We start from the raw sequence: 12,290 nt of genomic DNA on the forward strand, positions 1-12,290 counted from the left end.
AGCAAAAAACAAAAAATTTTTTTAAAGCTTAATCAATTACGCGGGGATTGAACCAATTTGCAAATAAAAATATGAAAAATTAAAGAATTGATTTTGTTTTAATTACTGACGGATTAAGTTTTCTTTATAAAAATTAAAGAAATTACAGCAATCGTACAAAAAGTGACATTTTTTTCGATCAAAAAATCAATCTTTTATTGTTGATAAAAATGTTATAAATAAACAATAAAATATAGCGGTAGGTTCAATCCCTGGAGAAAATTGTAAGGAATCGAATCATGCGTGGCAAAAGTTATTTGATTGATTACTTTTTGAGTTATTCTGTACGCAAAGTTGGAAAAAGTGGTTTTGAGAAAAACGCGTTTAAAGTTTATTTTTTTGCTGTCAGCCAAAAGCACGTAGAAATGCATGAAAATTTCAGTATAAAAGTTTTTGAGGTCGCTGAATCCGAATCTGATATCAGATTTTTAAAATTCAAAATGGCGGATTTAATATGGCGGGTCAAAAGAGTCGTAGTTGAATAAAGAAATGAAGTTTTTGATGTTTCCACGATACTTACAGTTAAATAATGGTCAATCCGCTATTCCGGGCTCATATAAAATTACTTATTTTTTCTCGAAAAATTCTTATTTAGCAGTTTTCATCATTTTCTTGGTTGTTCGAGCTTTTTTGGTGCTTTCCAAGGTACGGAGCTCCGCTTATTTTGCACACACAATACACACATACATATACACACAAAAATATACTTAACACAATCGCATATTTATACGAAACCTTATTGTTGAGAATCTAAGCAGATAAAGTTAGGTTTACCGCCTAAACTGCGAGGCAGGTACGGATTCTGTACCGCCTGCTGCGTATCGATCTTCTGCGCGCTTCACTAAAAGGAGCTGTAATTTCGTCAATTTTACGAATTCGACGATAACGCTTTGGAAATATGTTCTTGAAACCTTATACTATTTATTTATGCAAAAAATCGATTTACAATTACCATACCCATTACAGTAGAGTCCCCCCTTATAACAACGCCACCTATGCTCAAACTGATGAAATCAGTAAATAAATCTTTTTACACTGTGCAATTTTTGTTTCAAACGTTTTTCTGTTAAAATTAAGAATTTTACGCAGTGTTGCGAACAAAAATGCTTTATTCAATCTACGAAAGAATGTGGTGTCAACCACGTGATACACGCGTGGTATACGCGTGGCTCTCTTTTTACACAAATTAAACTAATTTTAAAGGAAATTCTAATTGCTAATCAGAGTCTTTCGCTCAACAATAAACAATTAACGCTTTACAATAACCGCTCTGATTAGACTCGCCGTGTACTTATCTGAAATTACGCCACCTCGGTGAGTTCACTTCGGAGTCCTATGCTACCTGATCCGTCGCCTATGAGAGAGAGAGAGTTATTCCTCGCGAGTGCGTGCCTATAAAGATTCCTATCGTCCTGTTTACATGATTCTAAGATCGCTAATCATTAGACCGCGCTTTCAATAAGACACGGTATTCGTGCGTTCGGTGTGGCGCGAGAATTACTTTCCAACATTTTCCATATCTTTCATATTTTTCGAGATATTTAACCGTTGCGGAACTTTTGGGACATTCTGTATATTGTTATATATAAACAAATGTCCTGACTGACTGACTGACTCATCAAAATCCAACCCAAACCCTTAAGGTGATCCTAAAGCCGTGATCCTAGCCGGTTTTTTTCAGTTTTTTTCTTAGCACTAATCTTTTAATTGGCTTTATAGAAATGCAAAATTCTTGTCTAGAATTAAAGTACGCATCAAAATCTAGGTCATGGTGGTCGAATTTATATCGAAAACAAAAAAAAATTAATATTTTTTGTTATACGTGACGACCACCACATATAAATTCGACCACCATGACCTAGATTTTGATGCGTACTTTAATTCTAGACAAGAATTTTGCATTTCTATAAAGCCAATTAAAAGATTAGTGCTAAGAAAAAAACTGAAAAAAACCGGTTAGGATCACGGCTTTAGGATCATCTTAAGGGGATCCTAAACTGACCCAAATTACCGACAATTGCAGGGAGGGGTCTAACTTTGAGTAAGGTAAATGTCCCTATGGCCGACACCTATAAGGCCGACCCAACAAAAAAATGGCGTTGTCAAGCGTGACGAAAATAAATTCGATAAAGAGTTTCATACTGGTGGATAGCTTCATCCATGCACTTTTCAAAAATCGTAGGTTCAATTCATTCCGTCAAGTATTTTTCTAGATAGAGAAGAATAAAGGCGCACTAGTGCGTGCCCCCTCTACCGACCAGCTGTGTCCAATTCCGACCGGGCATGTCCCCATTACCGATTACCTTTTTTCAGAGCATGCGAGGCGGAGGTTTCAAACGAAAAGTAAACATAAAAATAAACATAAATTAATGATAAACATAAAAAATACACATAAATCATAAAAAGGTATTTTATTTTAATTTGATGATATCAAACAATTAATATCAAAAAGGTTATCGCTAACTTGAACGATAAAGAGAATTCATAGATGATCAGATATGTAAAGAATAAGGAATATATATTGAACGGTTATATAATCGTAACATAATATCTCGAAATACTTTTCGTTCATATACTATGCATATTACATTTATTTATAACACAATAGATATAATTAATGTATGCTATTTAATAGATATATCTTAAATAGATGCATTGCAACCGGATGAATGTTACATAGTTATATTAGCTAACTTTCTTTACTTTGACATTTTTTTTCTTTAACTGCTCTTGCCTTTTCCTCGCCTTTTCTTTTCGTTCCAAGCGTTTCCTTTCTTTTTCAGCTTCGATGATACTGACGTTTACGTTTACGGTACTGGGGACATGCAGGCGTTTTGCTGTGTCTAACCTCGACCATCGAATAAATAAAAAAAATAACAGTTTTTGACTAATTTTTTTTTTCGAATATAGCAATCAAACTGTAACAAACCATTTAGCGCTCGAATTATTCCTTACAAAAGGATTTTGAACGAAATACGGACTATTTAGGCGACCGAAAATTCTTAACCTCACTTTTAAGAATACGCGTGGATGGTGACGTGCGGCAAGAAATGCGAAAAAAAATATATCTAACTATTGTACTTACTCTGCACGTTATAATTCTTTTGTACTGCACGAATTCCGGAATTTTTCCACTCCACTAACGAACGTGTTGTTGAATCGGCAGCCTCGTAAACAACGTTTCATGTCAAAAAGGTCGGTAGAGGGAACATGGTCGGCCATGGGGACATTTACCTTAGACTGCACAGAACTTAAAAAAGTTTATGTAGAATTGAAATACGCACGAAAACACATCGCGCGAGTGTTGATTTCAAGACAAAAATAAAAAAATTAAAAAAATACATTTTTGAGCTGTCACCTACCGTAAACGTTTGGTTAATACAGGAGTTGTACAGTTTGTATGTACAAAATAAGATACACACGCGCCATTCGTATAATGTGAACAAAGAATACCGTACATGAAAAACTATAATTAACCGTTAGTCTGTAAACCTGGGTCGTTTTCGTCCGGGCGAAAATCAAATGTAGTTGTAACTTTTGAAAACGGGTAGAGAAGGCGCCACTGCGCGTCCGTAAAAAAAGTTATACTCCCCGAGAACCCGCCTACCGAGTTTCAAGGCGCCAGTCCCCCTCCGGCCGTCGCAGCAGACACTTGAATTCTTCTCCGGACGAAAACGACCCACCTTTACAGTCAACGTTAGTCAAAACCGTAAATAATTTTTTTTTGTTTTTCCGTTTTAAAGTATTCATTGTGTCCGTAAAAGTGTCACAAAAACATTTGACCGCAAAAAAAAAATATTTTTGTTCAGTTTTTCTAGGAAATGGCGCAACGGTCGGGCGGAGGATGTTTCTCGAATATTGCGTCCTCGCGAGGAGAAGAATGTTGTGACCCTTAACTATTGACTTTTTATTGATTTTATTACTAATTTTTGAATTATTATATATTTATTACTATTTTACTACGAAATTTGGAGCTAATTATTGGCAATTTTGAGGTCGCAAACTTAAGCATTTAAGTCCAAAATAATTGCATGCAATATTTTTTTTATGAAAGCTGCATTTTTCCCCTTCGACTTCTTTTTTTATTCATTTCGATATCTTTATTTGTCTTAAAGTTATGATTTTTTGAGTGAACAAATGATTTTACCCCTAGTTGCTCCATTTTTTTAATATAAATTGTGAAAAAATTAAATTGTTTATAATTTTATGATTGATATTTCAAATTGAAGGTTTGAATTACCTTCATAAATTTTTTCAGATTTTTTGTAACACTTTAACACTTAAAAAAAACGTCGGGACGAAAACGACCCAGGTTTACAGACTAAAAGTGCCAAAAAAACGTTTACAGACTAAGGGTTAATAACGTAACAAAAAAGTTTGAGTCTTCGTTACTATTTTGTGCAAAAGCACATGCAGGTTGATAGGATAAGCAGTATTGCGTGTAGCGAGAGATGGCGCAGTGATCGAACAAAGACAGATTACTATATAGTTAAACAAGGACAGATATAGAGAAAACAGGATTAGAAATGTTGACATTATCGACATCGAGGAAGTTCGGCCTAGCTTCGCTTTAGGATCCCCTTAAACCTAGAAACATGAAATTCGGAGAGTATAACTTTTCCATGATGTTAGCACTCACTGAAAAGGAATTTTTAGAAATTCGACCCCTAATGAGGTAAAAAGAGGTAAAATGTGTTTTCACGGATTCCTCGACGGGCAACGCCGTCAAGCTTAAACTAGGTTGCTATAAATATAATTTAAAAATGTTGAAAAACTAAGACTGGTTTTTCTATATTATGTAGATAAACTACTTGACTTGTAGATTAAAATACATTATTATATTAGGTATTATACTAGCAAAAATTAAAACAACCCAGGTAACATACCTACGTTAAATGACGTATAAAACTAGTGATTACTGGTTTAATGACGTCAAGATGACCAAATAATACCTAATTTGAAACGTTTTTTTTGTGATGTAGGGTAGACCGGGGCACGTTGTCACACGGGGCACGTTGTCACATCGGCTTTATTTAAAAAACTAATAACCACAGGGCAGCACCCATCATTCCCAAAACGTGTTAATGTATACCCATCTTTGGTGTGTTTACAGTGTTGAGATTGCTCCAGTCGTGTTGACGTAAAATCAACTTAAAAGTTTTTTGCGACCGTAAGTAAAATTTTATTGTCTAATATTCAACGTACTGGACATGAAGCTTATGTTTTTTCAGAATAGACCTTTATATTATCTTAAAGTATGTACTTTTACCTACCGCGTGCAATACCTAACCTTATGAATATCTCAAACGTGTCAGCCATGAGGCTGTTTGAAGTAAAAAAATGCCCTCGGGGCACGTTGTCACGAATTTGATAGGAATCTATTGCGAATTTTCGGATGACGATAACGAGTAAAAATATTTTATGTTTAATCACCGACATGATTATAAAAAAAAATGTGTATCAATAAGTTGCGCATTCGAGTGAAATTCTTGTATTTAGATTAAGACGAAAACTTCGTGCTTTTTATACTTTTTTGAAATAAAATAAATGTTTCTGTGAAGGATTTTACTTTTTTACATTGCAGCGCACTATAATATATTGATATTTACGTTGAATACAGTTTGGATAACATTTTGTATGCAATTACATTTGATGTGACAACGTGTCCCGGTCACGGGGCACGTTATCACAAGCGACCTGTCGTTATTTATTGTTATGTAACAACTGTAGAGTAACAATCACACAAAATTCGATACTGTCCAATTGAAGCTGAGGGTTCACTCGAAATTTTGGCATATCAAAGTACTCTTAAATATTGAATGTAAAAAATACAAAAAATATTGAACCAAATGTGTGACAACGGGCCCCGGTCTACCCTACGTCTTAATGACGTTGTACAAAAACGTCATAATATCGTGATTTTTAAGTTATTTTTATAAATAAATTTTATGTATTACAATTAAAAATGTAAGATTGTTAACAGTTGTTACAGAACATTACAAACAAATTTGTATTACAAAATTAACTCTTCATAAATATCTATATATGTATATATAGGATATTCCATATCAAATCGACCTGAGTGACTCTCGACCTCTTAGATTTTGTGCGCGATTTTTTAAGTTATTTTTCCAACTCTAAAACTCAGATTTTTTTAGATTTTTTAAATAATATTTTTAAAACAAACATCGTTGGCCACAATTTAAAAATCTGAAAAAATTCTAGGTATTTTTTCCAGGCTTTTTTGAAAAAATATTGAAAAAAATTAGAAGCAGAAGTCAGTCCACTTGTATAGGTTATTGCTTGAACATTTTTATATATAACACAGGATATTTGAGAATTTTTTCAGATTTTTCCGATACAATTTTTTTTATTTTGCAAAATTTTTCAAAATAAAAAAAATCGTGTAGAACAAAAAATATAAACACATAAATTGAACCCAAGCTATCGATTGAGCCTACTCAGAACTTGATCCGTTCAGCCGTTATTGAGATTCGAAAATCTCGGGTACTCGCAACTCTCCGGCTTGCGTAAAGATACACAGGGCGGTCTCGCGCTGCGCGTGTACTTTGCGCGAGACACCGTGTCTCTTGATATAATATAATATAAATAACTAGCTCTTTCGTAAGGTCGAGTATTGCATGGAGGTCGCGCTATCGGATCTACATCTTTTGACATGAAAATGATTTATGACAAGCAATTGTTTTCTTGTCGAAATGGAGTCAAAATTATGGTAATGTGACATGTGCAAATACATTTTGTACGTTAAGTAAAAAATTCCAAATTTACAAGAGAAAAAATGCCACTAAAAAAAGATAAAGGCAAGGATGCCGAAAGTGGAAAGAAAACGTTAGAGACAAAGGGCGCCGTTATATGCCGTTTTATCAGTACGCATTCGTCAAATCTAATTTAAATAAAGATTATGTGTGAAGGTGAAGACAAACATAAATTTTATATAATATTTCAATGAAGCAGTAAGTCTCATGATAAAAATGTGAATACTATTACATTAAACAATTAGTAATTGATTGCTTCTTGGCGTATTCACATTTGAAAGAGAATTCCATAAAAAATTATTAAATATATATATATAAGTTTATTATACAATATATATCGTCTATTTTGTAGCTCCGGGACCTAAATATCAGCTTAAGACACTCGTCGGCTACAGGGATCATTGTATTTCAAGATATCGAAATCCAGCGTATACATTTGGCGGTCGTCGTGCCATCTTTGAAGTGGCGGAAAGTCCAGGGCCGAAGTACATGATCGAGGAACGCAGACCCAAGGGATTTACTTTCGGACATGCCGCAAAACGTCGCGGTAAAACGATTCTCCTTACCCGAACAATATCATTGTTACAAATTCTTTTCTCTTGCGCTTGACAGATATCGTATTCGGACCTGGTGCGAAGTATAAGTTACCGGATGTCCCTCGCGGTCCTATCTTTTCAATCAAATGGAGAACCAAATTGAGAAAAACTGGTGAAACGCCAGGACCTTACTACATCAAGCCCATAGCTGATGCGCCAGCTTTTTCTCTGTATATTCAAACTCCTTCTTCTGAGTTTTGTTTGTTTTATAATAATTTGCACATGAATTGTTTTATCGTTTGTAGAGGATTGCGTACAGCTGCGGAGAAGCCCGTAATTAGCACAGGTCCCTATTCATACAGCTTGGATGCGGTAAAACCAAGAGCACCGATGTATACTATTGCTAGTAGGCGAGCATTACAATTGATTTCCGAAGGCCCAGGTCCGATATATGCCGTCCCACCAGCCAAACCGACTCCCGCCTTTTCGTTCGGTGTAAAACACAGCGAATGTGCACCACCCTATATTACTAAATGCGACGAACAGTGCTAACAATAAAAAAGGAGTTTTTATCAAGTTATTGGACTCGTTAATGTCCATTAACGTCACTGAGTTGTCACTAATAACGGCTTGCAAATTAAATTTTTCTATTTACATGTATTTTTAATACTGACGTTCATTCTTTATTGTTTTAATAATGGATTCAATAATAAATTGGACGAGTCCAATTGTTCTTTGCAAAAAGCACCGGTTATTTCTTCCCAGTGGAGTGGTTGATCAACTTCCGGTATTCTTACAGGTTCCACTGCGATTGTTGTCACTCTCACAATACCTGCATCTTTTTTTACTTTTTCTGTAATTTGCGTCGCGGTAGGTTGATTTGTTACAGAGGAGTAGAAAATTCGTATAATTAAGTTGTATAATATTTCGATCACGTTTATAATGCTGACTCCGAGAAATAGACTGCATACGCCTCCATAATTACCTATAAAGTAAAAGGATGAAGTAACGAGAGAATAATCCTTATTTTGTGTTCGAATAGTACGTTATTTTAGGCAAATATATATGGTACATACATAAATTGTCACTGTATCAATTTTTTGTAAAAGATAACAATCTTTTTCTAATATTGCATTGATATTATATTCGTATTACTTTTTTATATGTTGAATGGCAACTTACTCATGAGGTCGTACCAATAGTAGACCACATCCTGTCGCAATCTTATCGCCTCCATCTTTCCAAAGTAAATGTATGTAATATGCTATGATTTTTTATCGAATACTTCTCTCTAAAAAATATATACGATGATTATGATTAGCGATTACGAGGATTGTACCCATGTGCAGTTTTACCTCCCCCATGATAATTCGGAAGGGATGCTACTCGATTGTACATTGTACGTAACATCAGTGCAAGATGGGAAACAGTCGCAAGTCAAATAACCGGATAATTCTTCAAATTCGAATGGCGTCATGTCATCTTCAAATCGAGGCTTCACATTTTGCCATCTTTCTAAAGCAAGGAAACCGAAAGCTAAATTGTTATTTGTTATATTTGTAGAAATATAAAGTATTTTAAAAAAACAATTTTTTTTCGCGGTACAGTATCGTCAACAAATCTTTGTATTTCAATAAGCAGGATAGGTCCTTTAAATTACAGATTCGCCAGAATGCTAAGTAAATAACGTTAACATACGTTAATATTTGATTAACGTTTTAATCAATATAAATATGTAAGTAACTTCGACGTTACCATGTTTTGTTGGATAAAAAAACGGCACGCAGTCGCATAATCGGAAGATATCTTGCATCCGGCAATGTACTATGCAGTCGCTAAACGAGTAGTAACCGTGAAATATTTTGGACTGTTTCGTTTGGAATAAGCAATCACGTTCTTGTATATTGTATTCTTCAACGTCCTACAGTAATAAAATTATATATTTAAAAATTAAGCTATTAATAGCTTTAAAAAATCGATGTAAATTATGTATATGTAGGAGAGACCGGGGCGAAGTTGTCACTATTTTTTCGGTGCCGATTTTTAACAATAAAACAAATAATTTTATTAAAATGTAGTACAAGTAGAAACTTGCACATTGCTTCCTTATAGTTTTTAAGTGTGCAAGTAGAAACCTGCACATTGCTTCCTCTATGAGGAAGCCTGTTTTTGTATTCATAATTATTAGTAGATATTTATTAATTTGGCTTCCTCATAGAGGAAACACTGCAGGTTTCTACTTGCACACTTAAAAACTATAAGGAAGCAATGTGCAAGTTTCTACTTGCTCACTTAAAAACTATGAGGAAGCAATGTACAATTTCTACTTGCACATTTAAAAACTATGAGGAAGCAATGTGCAAGTTTCTACTTGCACACTAAAAAACTATGAGGAAGCAATGTACAAGTTTCTACTTGCACACTTAAAAACTATGAGGAAGCAATGTGCAAGTTCCTACTTGCACACTTTTTTTTATGGATAAAGTATCATTAAAGATAGATTAGTATTGAATATTTGGCAATGATCGGTGAAGGGGTTACCAATTTTTTCCTAAAAAATGTACAAATCATACACGTAATCTTATATATAAGGTATCATTAAAGGGAGGTTGTTTTGAATTTGGCGAAGATTAGTGAAAGGGTTACCGATTTCTGCCTAAAAATGTATAGGGTAGATCGAGGCAAATCGGATTACTAATTAGTACGACAAAATAGCTCGTTTAAAATAAAACACTAACGAAAATTGCCATAAAACTTATATTAATCCGATTCGCTTCAATCTATCCTAAGTTATTTGATGGATAGCCGATCCTCAAAACCGATCGTCAAAAAATTTAAATTCGACGTTTTCAAACATAAGCAACACATTGGCATCGAAAACTCAAAAAACAATTTTTACTTCGGTCTTTTCTACCCCTATTTCATATATAATTCTTTTAAATTCAGTTGATTAGACTTAGCTTTATAGCGATCAAAATTATGGACCTTTGATCGCGTATAAAGCTGGGTCTAATCAACCAATGGCATCGAAAACTCAAAAAATAATTTTTACTTCGGTCTTTTTACCCCTATTTCATTTCTTTTAAATTCGGTTGATTAGACTTATTTATATGCGATCAAAATTATGGACCTTTGATCGCGTATAAAGCTGGGTCTAATCAACCAAATCTTACACAAGTTTACTAAAATTTTTATAACTTCAGAACTAATCAATCAAATCTTAACGGATTATATATGAAATAGGGGTAGAAATTACTGAAGAATTTAATAAAATTAAAAGTAGCCCAATATTTCAAAATTTGCAAAAGTTATAGCAACCACGGACATTTCTAAAAAAATTTAAAAAAAAATTTTTTTTTTAAAGAACCCCTTTACCGATCATCGCCAAATTCAATACCAACCTTCCTTGAATAATACTCTATCGATTAAAAAAAAATTCAGTCCGATATCTCAATATTTACGAAAATTAAAGCAACCACGGACATTTTAAAAAAAAATTCAAAATTTAAAAAAGAAAGAACTTTACCGATCATCGCAAAATTCAATGCCAACCTTTCTTGAATGATACTCTATCGATTAAAAAAGAAACAGCCCAATATCTTAATATTTGCCCAAGTTAGAGCAACCACGGACATCAAATCTCCACATACACACCACACACACACACACACACACACACATACGGACATGCGATTTTAATGCAATATTTCGACATTTTAGAACACTCTGAACATATTGGCATCAAAAACTCAAAAAACAATCTTTTCTTTGGTTTCTTCTACCCCTATTTCATATATAATTCATTTAAATTTGGTTGACTAAACCCAACTTTATACGCAATCAAAGGTTCATGTACAAAATTCACGAAAACAAAGCTTCCTCTATGAGGAAGCAATACCGTTGTAAAGAGTGAACCCTTGGCTACAAAATTTATAAGGGGCGAAGTCGTCACTCTATTCTCGGACTAAATTTTAAATAAAAATTCATAATTCCGATCATAAAAAATGATAAAATACATTTTATTAATTATTTTTTAATAAAAAAATTGAAACATTAATTAAGGGGGTAATACAGTCTGGCGGAGGGTCAATTTCAGGATTTATTTGTGACAAAGTGGTAGGCCAATCAGGTTCATGGTGTATACGATATTGAAGTACATGTTTAGGTGCATTTACACTATTTTTTATATGGAAAAATATTAAGAAATGTAGGAGTTATGAGTCATCTCTTCGCGCGCGCGCTCGACTACGGTGTACCTAGTAGCTCCTATGCGGCATGCCTGAAATGAAAAAAGGGTATTAAATTTAAATGTATTCCCCACAGAGTGACGTTCGAAAATTGTAAAAATGTTAAAAATTGTGAAAGTTATAGCAGAAAGTTATTTTGTGCCAATGAACTTCTTTTTGTTAAGTGCTATAACTTTCACAATTTTTAACATTTTTCGCCAGACTGTACTACCCCCTTAAAAACACGATGGCGAAAAATAATTACAAGAAAAGTGCACACACTTATGTGTCCGCTCGCACGAAATGCACTGTTTCTCGTCAGCTCTATTCTGTCATCTCTAAGCACACGCAGCACATATTATCCAAGTTTTCGCCGGAATCCGACCACTACTGCTTCTTTGACTTTGATTTTCGCCCGAAGCCTCCCCAGTCAGAAATTTAACCTTGATTCAAGGTTAATTCAACGTCGATATGGTTGACAGCTGGTTGAGTCGATAAGAAAGTCGATATTCCTGCAATATCGATCATGTCCAGTGTCGATTCAAGGTTGATTCAACGTCAAAGCGATTATAATAGCGCTGTTTTGAGTGCGCACTTATAAAATTCGATCAATTTTTAGATTTTAATCCTAAAAAATATTACGACATTGTTTATGTAAATTGTACGAAATAATTTTATGGACGTTTAAGAAATGGCGTACCGAGTCGAAATTT

General features: G+C 34.1%; 1 protein-coding gene across 1 annotated transcript; it reads left to right on the forward strand.

Moving 5' to 3' along the window:
* Positions 1–6,838: 6,838 nt before the first annotated feature.
* Positions 6,839–7,903, forward strand: LOC112461834 (outer dense fiber protein 3B-like). Its single transcript, XM_025027233.1, has 4 exons — positions 6,839–6,926; positions 7,168–7,362; positions 7,428–7,581; positions 7,657–7,903. Exons 1-4 carry the CDS (start codon positions 6,839–6,841, stop codon positions 7,901–7,903), a joined length of 684 nt encoding a protein of 227 aa, XP_024883001.1.
* The last annotated feature ends 4,387 nt before the right edge of the window (positions 7,904–12,290 follow it).

The sequence above is a fragment of the Temnothorax curvispinosus genome, unplaced genomic scaffold (assembly GCF_003070985.1).
Source record: "Temnothorax curvispinosus isolate PA1 unplaced genomic scaffold, ASM307098v1 QBEX01011856.1, whole genome shotgun sequence".
NCBI classification, from domain to species: domain Eukaryota; kingdom Metazoa; phylum Arthropoda; class Insecta; order Hymenoptera; family Formicidae; genus Temnothorax; species Temnothorax curvispinosus.